General features: G+C 39.9%; 1 protein-coding gene across 1 annotated transcript in view; it reads left to right on the top strand.

Annotated features, from left to right (window-relative positions):
* exoc4 (exocyst complex component 4) overlaps nucleotides 1-25,320 on the top strand; it is a 122,664-nt gene that overhangs the window by 42,925 nt on the left and 54,419 nt on the right. Inside the window, exon 11 of the mRNA XM_083935566.1 lies at nucleotides 1,459-1,555. Coding sequence (XP_083791692.1) covers nucleotides 1,459-1,555 — 97 coding nt within the window. The remainder of the gene's footprint in view (nucleotides 1-1,458; nucleotides 1,556-25,320) is intronic.

Here is a 25,320-nt window from a genome sequence, read left to right as displayed (position 1 = left end):
TCATTTTAATGAAAATATGGAGAGTGTTGTCTCCAGTACTTTTCAAATGAAACTTGTTCCATTAGAAATGTATTGTGGGGCCTGGCAGAGGGAACAATGGGTTGATATACATTTGAATGCAAGGCTAGGCAGGCACTGCAGGTAATGCGGAACAAGCTTTCGCACTATGGCAAAATGGCTTTGTGTCATATCACACAAGCTTTGCAAGGTCGTATTGGACATGGAAATGAAACAGAAGGAAACAACAGAGGAAGGCTTTGTGCCGAACGAAATCTCAATTTTTCCGAACACGCATGCACACACAGCCTCACCCATTTCGTCACCGCATCAAAGTAGCTTGGATCACTGTCTTGTTTGATTTCTGTCCAGTTTTTCCACTTTACTTACTCTCTACACTTGACACCTTATTTCAATCGACTTTGAACAGCAAAAAGCAGTCAGCATCTTGATGTTATAGTAGCTCAATTATTAATGTATCAGACTCCCTTGGTTTTGAATCTAGAAGGTTATTTATCGAATTGACCTGTTTTTCCAGTATTTTGGATGCATTGTTACTTAACCATGAACCTACATTAATAAATCCTCATGAATAACTTCTTCTCCACTGTATAGAGGCAGGAATCAAACCGACTGCTCTCCTTCTCCTATCATTATTCATCAACTTTACAAGTAAACACTGTATAAACATATCCGTGAGCATGTGCATTCAAGCACTCTTTCAAAACCTTTATAAATGCACTTAAGCACATACACAAGCAAAGACAGACAATCCTTTTTCTTTGCAGTTAGCTGTATTGACAGCGAGCCGCAATTTCTTCTCCATCAATTATATTGATTACTTCAGGATGAGTGGAGGTAATGAGCTTTGGTGTTCTTTCCCTCTCCTATGATCTCCCTCTTCCCCTGTCTGCAGCCCCCACCCCTCAGCGTCCAACTCCCCCCGTTCCTTTCTGAGAATGTTACATGGCAATGATTTTCTGATTAACCCTGTTACCTCTACTGGGTTTACCCACGCAGTGACGCAGGGGCACGGAGGCGTGTGAGCTTGTTGGATGCATTTAGATTTGTGATGGAGAGCTGCACTGATTGAGTGATGCATTTCATTAGGGCTGAAGTTGTACTCCTGTACTGATTTAATACTTAAAGAGGACCTACTGTATTATACTAATATTCAGGGTCATACATTTATTTTGTGTTTCTGCTAGAACATGTTTCCATACATTAATGTCTGTTTGGGAGCCAGCCTCAAGTGTCTACTCGATGAACCGCAGATTTTGGCACTTCTGTGTATTTGTCAGACCCTGAGGTTGCTGCTTAACCCGAAAGCACATCTTCAGAAATACCTGAATCCTCTTAGTGTCATCCTACATATGATTTGCACATTTACTACCACACTTCTATGTACAATGTCTATTTTGACATGTTTGGTTGAGTCATGTCCTGTCTCTTACGTTCTAGGTGGTGCTGATGACAACCTGATTGAAGGGGGAGAAATGAAATTTGTTTGTAAACCAGGAGCAAGGAACATCACTGTCATCTTCCAGCCTCTTCTCAGGTACAGCACTGATTGATACATTGAACATCCGGCCAAAAAAAGACTCGGTTGCAGTTTTTAAAATGTGTGTGTCAGAAATGTATGTGCGCATATGTGTTTAATGATTCATGGAGCAAGGTGCAGTCTGAACAGGTGAGTTTTCAGTCTGTGACAGAAGGTTTGTTGTTGCTGCTGTCCTGATGTCAATGGGGAGCTCGTTCTGCCCTTTGAACAGTCTGGGGTGTAAGGTTTTAGCATGTAACTCATCTGCAATGAGACACCGCCGACTGTATGAGTAAGTGCTGAAGATGTGTACTGGTGAGATGACCGTGGACTGAGGAGTCATAAGCAAATTATAATTTCAAACAAGCTGTTACTCTTCGTGTACTTCATTTACAGTAGAAGAATGAATAAGGTGCCAGCACTGCACGGCAAGCTGACCACCCAAGATGAAAACGATAGCGTGAAAAAAAAGATTAAAAAAAGACTTTGTGATACACAGTTACAATATCTTAAATGACAATACCAAGCTTCAACCTAAACTTCTCAGAAAATGTTATCTGAAATACCTGAGGCAATATGATTTGTAAATTGCAGTTTTGGTTTTATAATCAAACTTTACATTAGAACACAGTTTAATGTGGGTTTCAACATCAAATGGATATATATATATATATATGGGTTGACCCCAAATCCGAGGAGCCTGATTCGACTGCCAATCTCATAGTCAAATCGTCGCAAATGCGCAAAATGCAGTTATGAAAAAATGGATTATTCCATTCTGGCTCTGGGGGTGCAGACTATTTGATTTTACATATAGATGCTTGGTTTCTTCCAATAAACCATGATATATATAAGCCTTTTAATAAATACTGTTGCTAAAAATGTGAAAATAAGTCACATAATTTTAATCTCCCCTCCCCTTCATAGACTAAATTGTACTATCCTGGATCCGGCATTGTCAGGGCACATCTTGGCTGGGCTTTAAAACTATCTGGGCACCAGAAATACAACAGTCTGCTACTGTTTAATCATCAGCATCATTTAATTTGAATATTTGCCCATTTTTTGTTTTTCATTATAGATGTTCAATTCAACACAGTCTGTCACAGCGCCGTGAAAGTGAAACTACAGATCTAAATATACCATCAGCTATTGTCAAAGAAAGATGCAAACAATACACATTTAATTTATAACACCAAATACTTTTAATAAGATGCTCCTATTAGAAATCAGAAATCACATCTCTCAGTAATCCTCTGCCTGACACGCGTGACCACGCAGCACTCGACTCGCGTGTACCCGCCGCTGTCTGCTTCAGGTCTATGACTCGCCACCCCGGATCAGAGGGTTTTTCGTGACGAATCAGATTTGACGATGAAAGTTTTTTACTCTAATATATAGTTTGTATTGGGATGTTGAAAAACCAGCGGCCAAACTGGCAACAGGGAATGATTTCCATCTTTTTGGATGGTGCTTTATGTTCTGATTCTTAAAAATTATGGTCATTTTGCACTAAAGTTCTTAATAAAATGAAAATATAGTTTTCATTTGTCAAGTATTAAATTCACACAGTAGTATACAAAAAATATGCTTTACCATGTATTATTTCATATGGACTATTTATTTATTTAATTACCAGGAAACAGCTATATTGTGATAAATATTGTTATCAAACAATGAAATGACCTACTGTATATAGGCATAGAAGATTTTGGTCATATTGACTAGATTTTGATGACGTCGCCCGGCCATCAGTTGTGTTGTCACGTTTTATACTGGTATATTGTGTGGACAAAAACATGCTCTGGACATGCATGACATCAGGACATTCTGTTGTATGACACTTCTGATGTCCAGCAATAGAAGACCTCAGTTGGTCAGTTTCAAATACATTTAATGTATAAACCAAACCTGCCATCTTTACTGGAATGATTTTGGTAGGATTCCATTGACTTTTATGAGATCTATGTGTGAAACAGCCACTACTGTCATACTGGTCTGTCAAAGAGGAATGGCCTAAGCTACTCAAGACATATGAAGGCTGGGACATGACTCAATACCAGTAAAATGTAAGCTAATTATATTACATGGACTCTAAGTGACCATCTATCGATTCCAACCATTTTAATGCTTAGCGGGATATCGTAAATCAAACATGATGTAATATACTGTACCTTCAGTTCCAAATGTTTTGTTGATACCATCCAGGAATTGGGAATCGACTACCACCCTTGCTTTTATTTCCCCATTAAATTTGAGCATTGTGAAGGGTTGTCTTTGTGCTAATGTTCTGTATGTCTGGTAGTTTTCTATACAGCGCTCTGGTCCCAGGCGAGTAGTGTAAATCTAATAGTGAAGCAATTTAATTGAATTGGCCTCCATGCAGTGATACATTACCTTGTAGAATCCATTAGATGTTTCCTACTTCCACACAATGGTGCTTGACATACATTTCTACAATTTTAACATCATGGTGTATAGTTTTAATGCATAGAGGAAGTAGAAGTGTTCCTTCATGGCAAACACTTTGTTTATCCCTTAAAATTGTATAAAGTTAGCAGTTGCAGATGTTTTTGACTGTAAAAATATCTTAAATACTCCGCCAGTGGAGTGCTGTAGCTTCACACAGGCCATCTGGTAACTGTATAATGAGGAGGTAGCTAACTTGCTTTTTAAGTTTAAGTATAATCTTACAGTCAGTGAATACTGGAAAACTTTAAAAAGCCAATACAGACAGATGTTTATTGAGCATTTGTTCAAGCGCAACTAACTTATACACATATCCTAAACACTAAATGTTGGACTGACTACTAAACCATATGGAATTGCAGAAAATTAAGCTAGACTGCATTTTATCAGATCCATTTTGCTCTTCATCACACTGTAAGCTGTATGTTTCAGATGTCATGTTAACTTTTATTTGATTGATTGATGCTCTTTCAAGAAAAACACTGGTTTCATAGAGAAAGGATTGTCTATGCTGGTCTGCGTTTGTGTGCAAGCATGAGGTCTATGCTTGCTTTAAATGTTTTTCTCTGCAGGTGGTTGCCTGTGTGTTTGTCCCTTTACCGACGCTTCGGCCTTGAATTGTTCGCTCAGTTCACTCTGACACACACATGCACACACACACGCGCTGACGTTCAACCCCTGTTCACCGTGGCTCTGTCCAAGATTTTGTCTTGAACAAATGACCAAAAATAAAACGGTTGCTAGCTTTCTGCCTACCTCTCCCATGTTGTCTGTAATGGTTCATATCAATCACACCAAACTGCCTCGCACACAGGGCTCTCTTTTCTTTCTCTTCCTCCCTCTGACTCGCCCTCTCCTGACTTGTAGTGCCAATGGAGCGCTGTTTCTTGCAGATGGTTTTCAAATGGCAAAGCTCTGGCACTCCACTGATGGATCACTACACCTCCTGCAGCCAGCCATGCAACTCATGGCAGCTTTAATGACGGAAGCAGTTGGGGTGTGCGGCACATGAAATCAGTGGTGTGTTTGGCAATGTGTGGGCATACAAGACAACAGGATCTTAATGTTTGATTGCAAATGTTTTTTTTTTTTTTGTTTTTTACACATTTTTCAAATGTTCCGGTTTGCCGAGAACTACAACATCTGCAAATGCCACCCTCTGATTTTTTCATATGACAGTGTGAGTTGAACATCAGATGATGTACCGCTCACCTACTCCACAGAGGGTTAACCTAAGAGAATCGGATCAAAATGTGTTAATAACCAGTGTAATCAGATCACTTAAAGCAATTCTTACCTTTCTTGCATGTCTCACAGCGCTTCCCTCGAAAGTCCCACCCTCTTCCCCCTGCCTGACCTCTGACGCTCCGACCTCCCCTGACATGTGCGGTGAGAGAGAAATGCTGCATTCCAGTGCCCTACTTTCCAGTGCCCTTGCCAAGTAGGCAAAGTGCACTGGAATACCTGTCAAAGTGGAACCTTCTACTATTGAATTCGAGGGAGATCGATCTACCCCGAATTCGCTTATAGGAGGTTCTTTGGAGGCATTCCAGTGCACCTTGCCTAGTTGGAGGTCCGAAACTTCAGACTTCCCATGGTACTGGAAAGCAGCATGAGCAGCACAAGTGAAACCGAGTGACCAATGACAGGCAGTAAGCTTGGCAAATCATTTTATTCAGACTGAATTAAAATGATTGGTCATACTTTTAGCATAAATATATGATAATTTAATTTTTGGTGCTTGTGGAGTTTGTTTTTTTTACATTTTAATGTGCCATACACTTATTAGGAACATTTAAAGATTACAAAAGAAAAGTGTAAAAATGCCAGAAAGGTAAGAATTGCTTTAAAGAGCTTATATGATAATTTCCACTCATTTCTTAGCTATAGCCTAACTTTTATATTTGGAATTCATTCACATATAAAAGTGAGGCTAAGCTTCTTATTTCATTCTACTTGTGTGATTACTTTTTATTTTTTTGCCTAGCTAAATACCACTTTCTGCTAGCCCATTAACCTAATTTCCATGTGTGTATTACCATTTCATCTCATGTCACATTAAGTACTCCACTCACGGTTCAGATGATGCTGCGTGTGATTGTCTTGTAATTAAGAATGCCACCACTTTTGCATAAGTAGGCTCATGGTTAGATTTGTAAACCCAGACCTGCTGATAACAAGCTTTGTGTTACCAGTTGTTGAGTATTGCCAATGTAAGGCAGAATGAAATAAAGTAATCCAAAGAGAGCCAGAATAAATTGAGTTTACTTTATAATAGAGGACCTTTGTCATGGAGCAGTGATGAATGTCTCATGCATAGGCACTTCAGGTGTTATGGAAGTACTCCGTTCTACTTTACACACACTTTGTTGACTCAAAGAAGTCCAATTGTATCCACAGTACACACCTCTGAGTTTCTATGGTGAATACTGTGGGAGCACCATTCCCATGAACTATCAAATTCATGTGCAACCCATGTGTGAGTTGTATCTGTGTTCTCTGCAGTAGATCAAGTGCATTTGGGTATTGGGCTACTCTGTTTTGGAAAGAATGTCCAGAAGCAGTGAGAGTAAACATTGAACAGAATTCCATATATGAATCTGTGATCCAGAATATGCTGGAAGAATTTAATCCCAGCTGGTCTTGGAAGGCCTCAGGCTCCCCTATGAAGGACTAGAGGAGGACATCTGCCTAACCTTGGTTTGCCTGCTGCCACTACAAGCTAGCCCTGGCTAAACACCATAAATTGGATGTATTAGAATGAGAAGGGGACTAATGTGGAGTGGACTCTTGAATACTCATCGCTAATGTTTGCCTTGCCGTATACATTTTTATATGTATTGCCCTAGTGCATATTTACTGTATGTAAGCATGTATATGGGTATAAGGGTTTCTCTTCTATATTATTTTGTCTGAGGTAGACACAATTACTATTATTTCCATACATCAAACCTCAGATTAATCACTAAGTATCAAATATGCATGTCCAAATGTCAATTTGTCTGTATGTTTGTCAACACCAGCAAATATATTTAAATGGTATTTTGACCAGGTTAAAAGTAGCTAAAACTTTGCAAGCAAATTGTGTGTGCATTTTTGCTAGTGTTTGATTACATCTCTTCTAGAGAGGTCTGTAGGACATCACAATTGAAAGAATTACACCCCTCGGGATATCAACCCTGTCTGCTTTAGACTTAGCATTGTTAGGTCTTGTACTAAGTGACCGAATCAGATCAAATAAGATTGGTTCTGCCCTCACAAGTATAGCAATCCCACCCGACGTGTCAGAACGTAGAGTCTATGTCTTTGAAGACACACACACAAATATAGGGGAGACATAGGGTCGTGTTTGTGCATGCAGCAGCCAATTTAGTTTGACTTGAGGGTTCTCCTACTGACATTTGGGTGGTATTTACACCCTTTGGTCCGGACGAGGTTGGCATTTTGAAAAGCTTCAGCAGGCCCCTAATCCCTACCTGTTTACCATCCACAGGATGACCAGTCATGGCCATGCCTCTTGATATCTGCAGGTAAAACCTAACATCCAGCAGAGTAGCTTTATTGCAATATCTGAGTTAAAAACTCACTGCCCTAAAAACAACACAGTGGCTAAAGGACAGGAAGGTGAATGTCCTAGAATGAGGCCTACAGAAAATCTGTGGATGGACTTGAAGAGTGCAGTCCATCGCTGCTCACCACAGAATTTGACTGAACTCGAACAGTTCTGCAGGAAGCATAAGGAAATATTTCCCAATCTAGGTGCACAAAGCTGGTAGAGAAATGAAACAGTCTGATGGCAGTTTTCAAAGCAAAAGGTGCCTCCACAAAGTATTAAATCTGGGGACTCATCCCTTTTTCAACCCTGCTATTCAAGTTTTTCATTTTATATTACTTTACAGAAATTTAGAAGAAAAAAAATTCACTGGAATCTTGTAAGGCAAAATGTGTAAATCACGCTGGATTTTTTTTTTTTTTAATGAGTGACTATTATACAATACAAAAAGGTATCATGACTTTCTATAGGCACTGTAAATATATATGTGTATGTGTGTTACGTTGACATAATAGATGACTGGAGCTGTTCCTTTGAACGAGCCATCAGATCTTGTGGTATGGTTGTGATGTCACAACTACATATAGGGTTATATATATATCTATCTATATATATATATAGATGGATATATATACAGCTGTGTGCATTTCTCTGTGGATTGATTGTTTTAAAACTTTCACAGTATTTATAAAGCACCTCAACCTGATTTATTAAAAAGGCATGGAAATCTCACAATATGGAATCTTTAATTAGTAAGTAAAATGTTATCATAACCAATAGGAATGATGGCCACATCTTTGATAAGAGGGATTTTAAGAGAGCCATTTTTTCTTATTGACTCAAAGTCATGAGCTTGCTTGCTGTAGGGTTTCAATCTCATGCTAAGCTAATTTCCTTTCTAACTAATTGAATTTTGTTTGTAATCACACTGCTTCCTAATTACTAGCTCTGACTCCACAAATGACCTCAACTTTAAAATTACCTTTGGGGTAGATTTGTTTCAACATTTTAGTCATCTTTTTAAATGATATAATGTCCTTTTGTATCTGTATGTGACTGCATTTATTGCTATCTGTGCATTTGTGTACAAAAACCTAAAGGACGGCCGGACTGGCACTGTAGGTGTACAAAATTGAAAACTTCACTGCTGTTGGACAGCCAATTGAGTATGGAGCTATTTGTTTGAGCTAACAGCACAAGCTTATTAAAAAGTACTCATGTTGATGTGCAGACACTTGAATTCATACAAGGTATAAAGTTTGTTACGCTCTAAGTGTCCACAGTAGAGAGGAAAGAGTCAGAGGGTTGGAGATTGACAGACTGTGCCGGGGGAAGCAGAGAGAGAGGGATAATGGAACATGCTATGAAAAGGAATGATGGGGAGCGGATAGAAAGTTAGATGACAGGAAAAGGACAAAAGGGCTCTGCCTCCCACTGCTGTAGCCTGTGGTGAAAAAGAAACACACCATGACTCGGCACTAATTTCACACTCTCATTAACTCCTTTTTTGATCAGCACACTCCGACCAAGACAGATTGAAAGAGTTAGAGGTGAAATGGAGAATCTTTTAAAATATGTTTTAAAAAAATAATTTTGATGTTATCTGATGAAGTAATTTAACTATGAATTGCATGATTAAATTCTCAAACAGTATTTCTGAAAGAACAAAACTTTACTGTGCGGAATTCCGTTATTTTGCCTTATTGAGGATTGTAACATGTAAAGACATACTGTAGTGTTTCCACTACCATTTCATTAGGGGGGCACTGCGCCCCCCCAACGGCATCCCCCGCCCCCCTTTAACGTCAAGTTAATTTCATTTAATTGTATTTTCTGAATAGCATCAAATCCCAACAGAAGTCATTTAAGGATCCCTTTCCTATAGAAAAGCTTTATACTTAGTCCAAACTAAACAGCCATATGTTATGTATCTTATTTACACATCAGCATGTAAATTCTGTCTCTACATGGTTGAATGTTTACAATTCTCAGAAAACTCAGACGTGTTGGGAGATTCACTTTTTCAAAGATGGTTTGTTAAATTGTGGGAACGGGAAAAACAAAACTGAAACTTAACAGAGATCCTTTATTATTTAGTTTGAGAAGAGGGTTCACTCCTACAAAAAACAACTAAAACAGAATTAAACAAACTAAAATTATAATTTTTTTGTTGTGCTTGAAACCATAAAGTGATTTTTGATTTACGGTTTCTGTTGGTGAACATTATTTGGACAGTTATTTAAAATACATTTTATGATGCTGAGCGTAGCCCATTGTGCAATACAGTGATTTAAACTGAGTTTGCGTTGTGACTCTGATTATTGCTTGTATAATTGTGATCCTACTGTCTGGTGATTTTTAACACTGATTCATTTATTCACGTGGGGACCTTTCAATACGAACAGAACCATCAAATTGTCTGATTAAACACCGACTGGCACGCAAAAAAAGAACATTCAGGCAATCCGCTGCAGTACACTGAAAACCATTATCCCTTTAATTTTTTTATGTCATTGCCCAACCCCCCCCCCCCCCCAAAAAAAAAAGCTGTAAAATTGGGGAAAACACTGTACTGTACACCTTGCTAATCAACTCCAGTCATTAGTTAGGTAAAGCCAAGTTCAGACCAAAGACTTAAGAAGAAACCATATTAAAAGGCCAATACCTTTATACACTTAATCCAACACCAAATATCATAAGCCAAATTCATTAGAAAGACTAAGAGGTGACCTGATTTGTCAAGTCTTACATTAGAAGCGGGCCGTTATTATGATAGCATAGTCATTATGATAGAGTAGTCATCTGCGTTCATCTCTGTATTTTATTGTTTACTAATGATGAGCAGACAGAAAAACAAGTGCATTTATTGTTTTCTCTGTCAAAGTAGTGCTGCAGTTGTTGCTTTCCCATACGCTCCCTTCTGCTAAAATGAAAATGGCACCCATTACTCAGGTATTTATGATCCATATAAGTCATGCAATTATGCAGTCTTTTATGATGTTGATCCGCTACGCAGTTAATTGGGCAGCATGAACAGCCTCATACCCAGCAAGAGCAAACCAACTAAAGCACAGGCTCAAAATTCTTTTCCAATTCATCCCAGCAACAAGACGTGTTTGATCAAAAAGTCATTGTTGACATTCTTTCTTGACAATACTGGTGTTTGTAGTTGCCTACTGAGTTACACCTCTGTAACACCCTGTGTGTGACCTATTTTAAACATGCAAATCTACACTGGTACTGAAATTGGCAAAAATAGTTTGTGGATGAACCCTAACCTTCATTTAGTCAGGCAGCAAGAACTGGTGAAGATTTCAGTTTTCCTTCAACAAATACATCAGTAGTCAACCTCAAAACGGTGTCTGCAGTTAGGCTATTAAAATGCAGCGTGGATGCCTTGTCTTCACTCACACATACATGCACGTACTGCTTTGCTCTGCCAGCCCTTGCTCTCTCTTCTAATCTTTTCTCACTCGTTCAGAAGGATTTTCCTCAGTAAATAACACCCTCCCTTTCCCTCTCTTTCTAACCCACACCCATTAAAAACTGGAAGCATAGTTGAGAATCAGGTAGAGAGAGAGGATTTTACACTGGAAAGGTCAGAGAGAGAGAGAGAGAGAGAGAGAGATAAAGAAGTAGGAGAAAGAAACTAACAACAGTGAGAAGAGAGCAGATGGAGGAGAATGAAAGAAAAACACAAAGGAAAAGATGATGAAAAAAAAAGAAACAAACAGACAGGTGGGATGAGAATAGAGAGAGATAAGTCCGAGGAAGAAGAAAGAAATTGCAGAGGAAGAAAAAGGCTTTTAGATCGCATGTATGCTCGGTGGCATGTTGGCTCGTTTCAAGTTGTTGTTGTGCACACACACACTACATACATCTGCAGTATGCTGCACATGGGGTGAAAATGAAAAGAGAAGGACTAGACTACTGAACAGTAGGGTGTAACCAGTGGGTCTTGGAATATTGATCAGGGAGCCTGAGAAAAACATTTGGCTACAGTCATTGTGATTTTTTTCAAAAATCAATATAGGTGCAGATTTTTGGCAAATTACTGGTGGCTTCTATTTTGTGTGTGTGTGTGTGTGTGTGTGTGTGTGTGTGTGTGTGTGTGTGTGTGTGTGTGTGTGTGTGTGTGTGTGTGTGTGTGTGTGTGTGTGTGTGTGTGTGTGTGTGTGTGTGTGTGTGTGTGTGTGTGTGTGTGTGTGTGTGTGTGTGTGTGTGTGTGTGTGTGTGTGTGTGTGTGTGTGTGTGTGTGTGTGTGTGTGTGTGTGTGTGTGTGTGTGTGTGTGTGTGTGCGTGCGCGTGCGTGCGTCCTGCTTAGTTTTCAGAAACATGCACTACCATTTATTTACCACCTGTTATATTGATGCTTTTCTTTCCTTCAATAATCACTTTTTTAACGTGGATAAAATCAGTATAGTAGTCAAAAGAAGAATAGTTGAATGATTAAAACTTCCATTTAGCCAATGTTCCCACCATAGACTTTATAAAAAATGGACCTGGACTCTAAACATTTTTCAGAAGATATTTGTCTTAGAAGGGATTTGTCAGTCCATAGTATGTTCAGCTGATATCCCCTGCTCCAATTACAATAGTGCTAACCACAGACTATTTCTATTAGGAAGTTATAAGAATAGCTTTTTGATCATTCCAGCATGATATAAGCACTATTGTGCACTTGACACTGAAAACGGAACCTCTTCCTATTTAAAGCTTCCATTCTTTTTCAGACCAATGATTGATGATTTCTTCAATTCTAATTTAACTGTTGGTCAGAGGTCTCAGAGATCATTGTCTCTTTCTACCATTTCAAGTGTCAGTCTGCTTTGTGCCATTGAGTATTTTGTTCTCTATGTACTAGGGCCTTACTGAAGAGTTTGAAGTTTCATTCACAACATTGACATTCAAATTCTAAATCAACATTTGAATTTAAAGCCTATTCATTCTGTTTAAACATGGTATAATAGAAGACCTAAACATCAGTCCTCTTACCCATCTGATCCCATCAATCTAGCGTGATATCTATATTATTATAGGACTATTTTGTAGTATTGTTTGTGCAGCAGTACATACGTTTTGGGGCATGGGTTCTTGATATTAATAGTACTTAAAAGTAAAAAGAAGTAAAATAATATTGACATAAGAAAAACGTCCCAAGGGACAAAAAAATATGTGTAAATAGGTACTCAGTTGCCTTGGAGAGATAGTTGCTTGTGTAAAATTGTAAATAAACCCAAGCAAAATAAAGTGATGACCAAGAGAATGACACCAAAATACCCATGGAAGGAGATCAGCATATAGAAAGTATAGAAAGTAAAAAGAATGCATTAGAAACATAGAGCTGCTAGATGTCTAGAGAACACAATGCCAGTTTGCTATAAATCAGTCAGGTGCTCCTGCCTGTCACTGGCTGCAGCACTGCCATATCTTTATTATTTTATCTCTTTGATGTCCTCCCTACAGGACAACACACACACACACACACACACACACACACACACACACACACACACACACACACACACACACACACACACACACACACACACACACACACACACACACACACACACACACACACACACACATATTCCCACATCCCCCCCCCCACACACACACACACACACACACACACACACACCCACCCCATGTTGTAAATAATGCCGACTTTATCGCTTTCCAAAAGTGCAACTTCAGCCACTTTCCTGTGAGGTGCAGAGTTTTCAATCTCCTCAATCTCTTACAAGCATGCACAGACATACATACACACTGTGGGCAAGAGACACACACACACACACACACACACACACACACACACACACACACACACACACATTGTGCCGGAGATTAGATCCATCATTGCGGGGGTCTTTTCTCTGGCTATAGAAGGTGGATAAACTCTTTGATTGTGTTTATCCATCCCATAACGGAATCAGACTTAGTTCCCAGGGTAACCTGTCCAACAGACTCATGTGAAGCAGACAGTTGTCAGTTGGAGCTTAAGGGGGTCTAGTTTGTCTGAAGGCTCAGCAGTAGACTTCTTATGAAGTCGGCTTTTAAGGTCCCCAAGGTTTTAGGTACATGTGGAGTAAAATAGCGGATACTGGGAATTGTTGCCTGCTCAGATTAGAGGCAGGAATTGTGCCGGGACACAAAGACAAACATTTATGTGCCTTAGATACACACAAAACACACACGTGGTGATGTCTGTGCAAGCTTGTCCAAATGACCAGGTCATAATCACACAGATGTTCACACAGCCATGCCGTCCCCATCCGTGTTGTCCTCTGCAGTGCCTGATTGTCTCTGATTGGCTGCCTTTGAATGAGATTAGATTGTATTCTCGGGAGATTTGTGGGTTGTCTGTATGTGTCTTGCTGTATTGTGTTACCAGCAATAATTTAATGAAAGTCGCATTTTTTTTTGAGAGTAGGATAATTAAATTAAGCCTAATACGGTTCTTCAGACCTGTTGCTATGAAAGGACAGACGTGTGAGGACAGAATGCCCTGAATGCTTATTGAAAAATTGCCAGAGGGAGCAACTGCCAAGAAGAGGATTACTGATCCACGATGAAGAGATGTTTTTACCATGAGTTGCTTTCTACCATGTCCCTCGCAAACCCTGAAAAAACAGATATACTGTATTATTAAGAACTGCATTTCTATCTTCTCCTGTCCTTCTGAGAGTAATGTCAAGGTAAAGACAAAGTGCCGGAGACGTGCGATTTACTGATATTCTCCTGCTCCCGTTCCGCCCACTTCCTTCTGTTTTCTCCTTTCAATTGAGCCTCAGTCGTCTGTCTTTCCTCTTTCCATCCTTCTGTCCCTTGACAACATGAGCTGCCACTCTGTGTTACTGTCACATGAGCGAACGCCAGCCCCCACATCACAGCAGCCTTTGATTGGCCAGGCCTTTCCAGGTCGGTGAGCTGCTGCCTGATAATAACCTTGTTTGATTGCTGGAGCAGAGATGTAATTGATTGATCTGCTCACCCCCGTCTGGGGCTTCTGAAGTAGCCTGTACGTGTGTGTATGTGTGTACTGGACTGGAGGGGGGGGTTGATTGTGTAAGGGAGCTCTAGATAAGCCCACGTGTACACACAAACTTGCCCCAGACATACACAGATGCAAACCAATGCACCCACACACTGTTATTGTGGACAGCTCGGGGGGAGAGTGGAGGGAGTTTGTTTTTTAAAGTCTTCCCAGCACATCTGCCCCGTGTACCTCTCCTAACAAACCCCACCAACCTATCAACAAGTCATTAAACCTCATTAAAATTCTCCAACTCCTTCTGAAAGGATTGTTTGTGATCTTCTAATTGGTGGTTACATAAGTTAGTCCATCTTTCTGGATAGTTGATTATTCTCAAAGATAGATAGTCTCAACTCAATGCAGCATCTAATCCAATAGTTGCTAAACAGACTCCAGGCATTTCTAAGAGACAGTGTTTCACAGTTTATAATTGGGTTGGAGAATATCGTCCCTTTTTGTGTGTATATGTCGGTAAAATCAAGGTCTCCAGGCTAAGGTTATTATTTATGTTTCTGTGTTATTATGCATTATGTTGTCATTTTCCTGCTCTAATGGATTTGCGTGGTTCTAATTTAGAGTATGCACATAATAGCAATATTTGACTCGTGTTGTACTCTGAGTGTGAATAGAAGCAAACTAAAGCATTTGTTGGACAAATAGTTTATTTGCTGCTTGTATCTTGGATTTGTACCTTTCAGCTCTGCTTGTCTTCCTGTAGTTTCTGTTCCCCCCCCACCTCAGCAGAGATAGGGTTTTATTCTCTGGATATAATGGTAACCAAATATATCTCTCCTGTGCCCAAAATGTATCTCCCCAAACCTACAATAAACTGTAAGATGAAGAAGAAATCAAAACTCTGATAAGGTCTTTCCTCCCCTCCCCTATCAGGGAGGGTTTGAACCCTGACCAGTCATGCTGGAGTCATGGTGTGCCCATTGAGTGTGCAACCAGTAGAAAAAGTCAAAGTGGCAGACTTTGATTGAGTCTGTACATGGATCCTCTCCTCCCTTTACACAAGTTATTTGGAGGTAAAGGTTGTGAATATATACATATATATATATATATATGTGTAAATATATATATGTGTAAATATATACTGTATGTATATATATATATATATATATATATATGTGTAAATATATACTGTATGTATATATATATAATATCTGTGAGACAATTATCCTATTCCCTTCCAAGACTTTGATTCTGTCCTCAGAAGACATAAAATCGATGTAGATGTCGATCACTTCACTTCACTGTACTTTAAAAGTCATCCAAACCAGCAGCAGTACACGTTCTATTTCCACATTGCCCCATCTGCTCTCCTGTTTTTCAGTGAAGTAAGTGAAGCATGGAAAGTCAAGGGATGAGACTACTTTTGCAATAAAGTGTAACAACACTGAACTGCCAAGCGTTCCTCCAGGGTTGATGAGTGCAACACGTTCACCACAGCCCCCTGTGTCCTTGAGTGGTCTTCTTCTCTAAAACTGTTTGGCTAAATTCATTACATCCCCCCGAAATAGAGCTCACGCCCACAACAATGACGACTGGAAGGGAATTTCAACCAGAATATGACAGAACAGACTCTAGGAGATGTATAAACAACAGAGGGGAGGTGGGGAGAGAAAGGAAAAGACAAAAATCCATTATGTTTGATGTTAGTGTCTCACCCTGGCAGCAAATGCTGGTGGAAAAACCCTGTGAAATGACATTAGGGGCGTCTTGTAATGTGATTTCAGCTATGTGTGAATATGAGATTTCTAATGGATTTGAGCACATTAGAGCAGTCTTTATCTGTAGTATTTATTCCCCCCTGGTTTCAAATGCAATTTGCTAAGTACGACGTTTCACTCAGCTCGAGCTCACTAGCATTCTGGCTAGAAGGGATATGGGGGAGGATTATGTTATATTTCTTTTTTGAGGGGGGGGCTATGTAAAGATACCATGATAAGTATTCTTAGCACAGCATTTGTCACAAATATGTATATAATGAGATGGAGAGATATTTCTGTAATATGTGCAGAGGTGTAGAAGAAGAATAATTGTTTAATCAGGAGTTGGGGATGTCGATGTATCTTTGAGTTTCTTCGTCTATCCTTCTTTTATATGTGTGTGTGTGTGTGTGTGTGTGTGTGTGTGAGGGGGGTACAGATATGCTAGGTATTTATTTGCACCACATCTACACAAAGGAGGTGTAGCATAACCAGTAAGTTAACAGAGCAACATTTTGAAATTAATCACTGTAGTAACTTAAAACTGTTTACAAGTAAAGGGTGCAGATGAAATTTGAGTCATTACATGGGTAATAATTTGGAGTTATTAAAATAAAAATGCACCTGTTCCATCAGAAATGCATGAGATGGATGACCAGGCCTGACATGCTTCCTCTTTAGACACACGCACGCACACACACACACACACACACACACACACACACACACACACACACACACACACACACACACACACACACACACACACACACACACACACACACACACACACACACACACACACACACACACACACACACACACACACACACACACACTGTAACACGGTTTCACAGCTTGTTTGATGACATCATACCAAAGATTACTGAAGATGACCTGCAGTAGGTGCTTAAAAATGTTTAAGCACCTATGATTTTTACCAGAACTTGTGATGATAATGAACTGAATATCTTTGGGTTCAAACAGACCAGTTTGGTGCAGAGTTTTAATAGCACTCCACAAGTAACTCATATTGCTTAAATTATAAAAAAAAAAAGACAAAGACTCATGTTCTTCTTCAATTTTCCTGACACCCTAATATGTGTCTGCCTGTCACTGACTGATTGGGGTCATGGAATCCCTGATTAGCATGCACATTTACGTGTTCCTGCAGCATTTCCGCAAATTGTCACAAATCAGCCAATGTGGTGCACTCTGAGCTCTCCACAGGCTTAATGAGCTAGATTAAGACGGAAGTCATTTAACCCCTGCCTGTGACACACACACACACACACACACACACACACACACACACACACACACACACACACACACACACACACACACACACACACACACACACACACACACACACACACACACACACACACACACACACACACACACACAGACTAGATAGACATATCTACTCATCACAACCAAACAAGCATTAGCACAAACGCATGGATGCGTGCCTACCCCGTACACACACACACAGCATCACCACCCCACCTCTGCCCTGTCTTTCAGTAGATAGGAGATGGAGCGAGGCCATTATGCAAATGTCATGTGTCAGGTGTAAATGAGATTGGAGGGATGGGAAACAGAAGTATTGAATATCACACCGGCTCCCTTGGCAACTACAAAGGTAATGAGAGCATTCCAGGACGTAGGCTGGCCAAGGCTTTGTTACACTGAAAGATAGCAGAGTGAAAAAGACTGAATAGAAGTGTAAGTGAAGAGTAAGTCCATTGGGTCTAGTTGATCTAAAAAAGACACTGCCACCTGCCTTATTCAATATCGTATGTATGAATAGTATGAATAAGCAAGGTGGGGGAAATTAATTTCTTAGGTTGTTGTTTTGTCTTTGAAAGCCACTATGTATTGCCATAGATACAAATAGAGGTGAAGCTGCCAGAGAGAACAGAATAGCTAGTGCTTGTGGATTAATACCGAAACCTTATATTTTGGATTGTATGGATGTAACTGATGATAACTTTTGTCTAGCACACCCAGGGAGCTTGATTTTATTTTAAATCTACCCAAATCTTCCCAATGTAATCGTATGGCTTGTTTTGTCTGGCTAATGCTTAAGAACCCAAAGATATTCAGTTCATTATCTAAGATAAGTCAGAGAAAACTGGAACCAGACAGTTTTTGGCATTTTGCTTACAAAATAGTTGCAAATCGATTAAAGTACCAGGGTGTAGTATTCAGTGTTATTTAGCGGTGAGGTTACTGATTGCAAACAACTGGGTCTAAGAACTCTGGTGGCCAATGTGCCAAAGTGAATGGCCCTGACTATAGAGCCAGTGTTTGGTTTGTCCATTCTGGGGCTGCTGTAGAACCATGGCAGTGCAAAATGGCAGACTCCGTGGACGACCTGCTCCGTATGTAGATATAAATGGCTCATTCTAGGTGTAACAAAAACACAATAATAATTTTCAGTTGCTCATACATGAAAGAAAACATACCTATCAATATTTTTTCCGTCCTAAATCCTACACATTGGACCTTTTTAAATGACTATCATTTCTGCTCTAATTGAATTTTTCTCTAATGCAGACATAGGTACTTTACACCAATGTATAGGTATATAGAGCATACCTACCGTATTTCAAAGTTGTATAGCAAAAGTTCCTTGTCAGGTTTATCAGAAAGTGTCACTGTCAGTCCATGAAACTAACTCTTTAATTCACATTACCTTCTAATACACAGTTATGCGCCAGTGTTCATTGTGGCTACTGTCATTATCTGCCACAAAACTTTGGCCCAGCTGTTGTTAAGGAGACACTTGACTCATTTTAATCCAGGTGCCTCTCATGGCAAGGTGGGCATTGTTTTCAGACGAACGGTGTACGAACTGTCTCTGTGGCAGAAGTCCCCGCAGAGCAGAGCTTCGGAGATATGTGACAGAGCGTGACGAAACGTTACATGTCATTTGCCGGATTGTTGGAGACGGGCCAAACACCATTCATTTGAACACAATGCCCATATTTCCATCACTCAGACCTGGATTAAAATGGGTAAGTATCTCTTTAAGCACTGGTTACATACATCTCTCCCCATCTCAATTTGTTCCACTCTTTTTATCTCTCTGTCATTCTAGTCTGTCTATAACTGTAGGCTGTGTACTAATTATTATGACTCCTCATGCCTAATCCTCTTTTCTTGTCTCTCCATCTCTTCTTGTTCCTCTGACTTCCATCTTTATTCTGCTGTCCCCTTTTTTTTTGGCACAGGCTCATTTAATGCTGGCCCTGGATTCACTGTAAGAAAAATGTAAAGAGGAAATATTCCTGTAATTTTTTTAAACCTTAGAATACAACTCTATGAATCGAAGTACGGCAGTCCATATTCTCGTGTGTGTGTGTGTGTGTGTGTGTGTGTGTGTGTGTGTGTGTGTGTGTGTGTGTGTGTGTGTGTGTGTGTGTGTGTGTGTGTGTGTGTGTGTGTGTGTGTGTGTGTGTGTGTGTGTGTGTGTGTGTGTGTGTGTGTGTGTGTGTGTGTGTGTGTGTGTGTGTGTGTGTGTGTGTGTGTGTGTGTGTGTGTGTGTGTGTGTGTGTGTGTGTGTGTGTGTGTGTGTGTGTGTGTGTGTGTGTGGCTAACAGAGGCTTTTAATGTTTTTTTTATATGGGCTGCAGACAGGAAACACAATATGTTTCATGAGAACAGATCAAGATGAAGGCATACCCGCAGAATGATACTGACATTCTTTTTGAAGAGCCATGGGGGATCGTATGCATTGCTTTCCCCCTGATGTCATGTTACAACCACTGCAGCAGATGCATAGATCCGTCTGTGGTGTGTCGAGAAGCAACAAATCGGTTGTAACAAATTGCTCAATATTTCATGCTAACAGAGTTGCAAGTTGAGTTGATTGACTATATTTGTGGAGAAGTAGAGAACCCTCAGATAGATAGTACAATGTATATTAACATGCCCGATACTTTTGTTCTCTGGAATGGGTTGCTAATGTCACTTAAAGGTCCCATATTGTAAAAAGTGAGATTCCCATTTCTTTTTCTACTATAGAACAGGTTGAGGGGCTATGTTAATACTATAAAAGTATCAAACGCTCAATCCATAGATAAATGCACTCAGAAACTATTCCTTTAAATTAACTGCCAAGACCTTTGTACAATTGTGATGATAAAAAGATACTATTTATAGGTAGAAAGTGCTGCTACAGTGCTGGTTACGCTGACCAATCAGGGCAGACTAGGCTTTTCAGGAGGGCTGCTTAAATAGACAGGTGCTAAAACAGCATTTCAGATAGAGGGTAAATTCAGATATATTCAGACAGTATGAGAAAATTTGTTTTTTTTTTAACATTAAAGCATGTAAACGATCTTCGAATTTCTAAATAAATAATAAAAGCCATTCTCTACGACATCATTCCAATGCTCATTTATAGTTAAACTATAGCTCATTGTCTTGTTAGTTAATTCAAACAGCCAGTATAAAGTGCTGAACTGCAAACCTGAGAAATGTATCCATTGGTGAATTTGTTTGGATCCAACGCTCTCCTCCTCCCCGCGACCTCCGTTTGGTCATCCTGATAACTGAATTATTTTATGGATAGATTCTCTATTCACCCATATGGCCATGTACATGAAAACACATCGCCCACACACACCTGTCACTTTCTCAGGTGAAACACACAAACTTAAAGGGCAGCGTCCGCTCAAGGTTGTCTCTCTCCCTTGAGAGCCCTTTCAAGTGGACGCACACACTCACACAGAGACCAAGACATGACACACACACAACAACAACAGGCAGGCTTGGACAGGCTATGAAAGGATCAATGAATAATTTAACCCCTAACATCATATTTCCCCTGGCAGTAATGTATACAGAAAGACTTGCATGTGCATGTGACATGTCTCTCTGTGTGAGTGTGAGATACTTGTCCGTATCCACCATCATTTTGTATACGCCCTGTATGCTGAGAGGTGGCTGTTTCAATAGTGTAATGTGATATGTGGAAGTATTATCAGAGCTGCAGGTATGACAGACACACCGCCCCAGAGCTGACTTCTTGGAATTGCATTTTGTTGGCCGTCTCCAATATGAGACCTGTCACCTCTCTCCCTCCAGGCCATGCAAACCGTGATTGAGGCATTTCTGTGAGATGTCAGTATCAAGGGTGTACGCTTGTGAAGGTTTTTGCGTTTCTGTCTATCTGCTCGTGTGGGATGGGTAATAGTCTGGTTTTCATGCCGATGAAGAGTTTTACACAATTTCCATCACTCACCTCTCTCTCGTTCTTTCTTCCCTCCTTCAATCCTCCTGCTCTCGCTTTTTTCTCTCCTCCTTCTTTTTTTCCCCCCACCCATCCTCACCTTCCCGTGCCGCCCTCCTTCCCTCTCACTGTCAACACTGTCATGGCTTGGGGAGCCCTTCAGTGTATTACAGAACTCTCACCACTAGTTCTCTTTATGGCATTTTCTCTTTTTAAATTCAATCAGGCTTCAATGGAGCCCCCAGAACCATTTCAATTTACTACCTGGACCCCACAGGATGGAAAGTCCTACGCTAACATAAAGGTCTAAATGGAATAGAAGGCTAAGAAAGAGAAGAAAAGGGATGAAGGAAAGGTATGCAAGAAGGGGAGGGGGTGTATTGAAATGGTGCCTCGGAGAGATAACCGCAATGGAGTGGTAAAAATAGAGAGAGGCAGGGGAATTAGAGGAAAGAGGGTGAGGGAGAAAGATGGGGGAGAGGGAAGAGTTTGAAGCGTTACAGTGGATAAGAGACCAGAGATGACAGCAGGGGAGAGAAAAAGGGAGAGAAATGAAGGGTGAGCGATAAAGAGGAGAAGATAAGAGCATACAGTAAGGAGAAGAGGTGATAAATATAAAGTGTTTTTTTAATCAGAGGAGAATGTGATGTGAAACGGCTCACCTAGCAACCTGTTTGGAGGAATACATCAACCCCAGACGTCTGAAATACTATTCAGTGCTAGCATACTGTGCTGGTAAGTATTGGTTGGGAGGTATGAAGAAAATACTGTACACACATACTGTACATGAATGGAAATGAAAGATAAAGCTAGCTTTTGTTAGTTCAACATAGTTTATATAAATACACTGGAGATCACTGCTTTTTTCACAAAATAAAGGTTTTTGTTGAAGTGTCTTGATTATTTAAAAAATAAACATACAGTGGTAGAGCCACAGCTGATATTCTAACAAATTCTGAACAAAAAAAACAACAATATTTCAGAATAAATCAATTGTTAATAATTGGTTCTCTAATTTTGATCTCCAGTTTATATATAAAACTCAGCAGAATGGCAGTTTTTCACATGTGGCAATTGCATCTTTGAGAAATGATCAAAACCCTTGCTGTTTCTTCATAACAATCCTTTTGACCTTGACTTGCCTGCTTTCTTCAGGCTAACTTTCCATTCACTCTCCCCTTTGGGCCAAAATAGACTCCTCATGTTCATCTTTGGTGCCAGCCCTTTGTGTGTCGTGTGCAGGTTAAGTGTTTTTCTCAGTAGTTTTCAGGGGAATTGAAAAGTGCCTTCGCACTAAGCTCTCCCAGGGATCGTTGCCATTTCATTGCTGAGTCTTTCACTGAGCCATGAGTGCCCTTCGGTGGCTGAAAAAATATCAAAATATATCATCACCATCAACTCTGATTAGAAAAGAACATAACGTGTGTGGGTGTTTTTGGAGTGTACGAAGGTCAGAAAAGATTGACTGAACACTCATTTAATCATTTGACACCCTTGCTTTACCGGTTTTGATACTACTTCTCAAAGTAGTTAAATATGCCTGATGACTTTTCAAAGGCAGAAAAGAAGAAACAAGGCATCACTGGCCTAGAAAAACTTGTATGAGCTTCATACTGGCATGTGTATTTTTCATCTTGTTTCCTTTCTCTCTGGCTCTGTGTCAAAGCTAAGTGATAGTGTAGATTGTACCTTTAATTAGGTCCAAAGCCTCCCTCTTCTTCGTCATCCCTTGACCAGAAGTCTTTCAGCTTTTGCTGAAACTGAGAAATACTTACAGAGAAATGCCACGTTAACATTTTCGGCTTGTAAGTTTCTAACAGAGGGTCACCATGATACACCATGATTTTCACTTATTTTTGTATTGTGGCACAATTCAGAGTTTTTATCATTACATAATCTCATTCTTGTGGACTTGACAGTACTTTTTTTAGGCAAACCTTTTTGAATTCAGGACGTCTGACATATTAGGTCTGACTCTGGACATTGTCAAAAGTTGCTCTTTCACACAACAGACAACAGGAAATTTGTGAGAGTCTGGGTCAGATGTAGTCTCACCTACTGGAAATACTTGGTTTAGGTGAGAGGTAGCAGGTCATCACCCTTCTTCTTTACCCTCTTAATGTTTGTTTACTTCCGTTTTCCCTGGAGCTGCATGAAAGAAACATCATCAACACGCCCATTCGCTTGCTGTGAATTTTCTGCTCTATTCAGACATGGGCTCAATCGAGAGATTACACAGACTTTGTACTTTGATGTCTGATCCAACTGACTGTGACGTGTGGGTTCTCATATACAGCTCTGCTAGGTAATGTCTAGAACATTTCAGGTTTTCAGTGCATGTGTGAATGGGGCTTTTATGGTGTTGGATCTTTCATTCTACTCTTATCAGCTTTGTTTTAACATCCTGGCTTATACTTTAATAAAGTAGTCCCCTTCCCCCTGTTTCTGTAAATGTCACCTGTGGGAGGCCACTTAATGCTCTGCTTATTAATCAGACTTGTTTTATAAGGAGGAGATAAACACTTAAATACTTAAGCATCGAGCAGAGTACAATCAGACCTGATACAGTGTTTGTCTGCACCTGCCTGTCTGACTAGAGAATAGTGTGTGTTTGTGCATCTGAACATAGCAATTGGTGGCTGTCATTAAGAAAATAGGCGTTCGAATGGGCCATACCCCCAATAAAGAGACACCATGAATCAGCCATGTACAGAAACGTCACCTGTCTCTCTATCTGTATTGTTTGACAATGTACAGTGCATACAAAAGCAGTAATTCAGTCCTGGTAGCCTCCCATTGAGACCTTGAGGCATCTTTGCCACTCAATGGTCTTAATGGCTCAATATAGCATGTAAAGAGTCACAGCCCTTCTCCATTAACAGAAAAGCAAAAGACTAAAACAGAAGAAATTGCAGCGGTTAACTGCCATTAAAAGTGAGAGGTAAATGTATTCCACAGGGGAAGTTTACACAAAACTTAATTTGAAATGGCAATTATACAACTGCTTGATGCTTGATGTTGTAATGTGACTATTTGTAGTTGGGTGGAACAGCGAGATTAATCTTAAAGCCTAAATTTAACAGCATATAATTTTAAGACACATTAGGACTTTTATTAGGTTATTAAGCAGCATGTAATTGTCTACACTGTTTGAGTCTGCTATTCCTTTTGTCTCATAATAACTGATCTTCACCACTCATTACAGACTTATTAGTATGGCTGGGAGTCTATCTTTATTCCAGAAATTGTAGTATTTACCATTCAGTCGACAGCGGAGACAGACCATTATATAAAATTCATACTGCAGTGACAAACCTTCAGAAATAAAAAGATCTGGTCCACTGAAAATGTGAAAGCTGTTGTGAATGAGAATGAACCAGTAGCGGACAGGTTTGCACCCCTGCTGCTATGATTTCCTTGCCTTAGGCACCGTGCCATTGAAGGTGTGTTTCTTTGAAACCAAGTTTTGGTGGAGCAGGGGGATTATTTTCAGTGCTGGATAGACCTTTGTTACACACAACTGTGAACCTAATAATTAAAACATGGGCAGACAATGATTCAGCAGTGGACCATAATTCACTAGTATGCTATTATCATTGAGCAAGCCAGGTGATAATATGATAATACACTGCTTCAGCATTTCAGAGCTAATCCCATCATCGATTCTCATTACGTTACTTTACATAACTTCTTGATTTAAGTCGAGACAAATATGCTAAATGTCAAGAAAGAAATGTGCCCCGGCATTAAACACCAAACTGTTTG

The sequence above is a fragment of the Echiichthys vipera genome (assembly GCF_963691815.1).
Source record: "Echiichthys vipera genome assembly, chromosome: 20".
Taxonomy (NCBI): domain Eukaryota; kingdom Metazoa; phylum Chordata; class Actinopteri; order Perciformes; family Trachinidae; genus Echiichthys; species Echiichthys vipera.
Note: the sequence above shows the minus strand (reverse complement) of the source record. Positions and strands in the feature narration are given on the sequence as shown.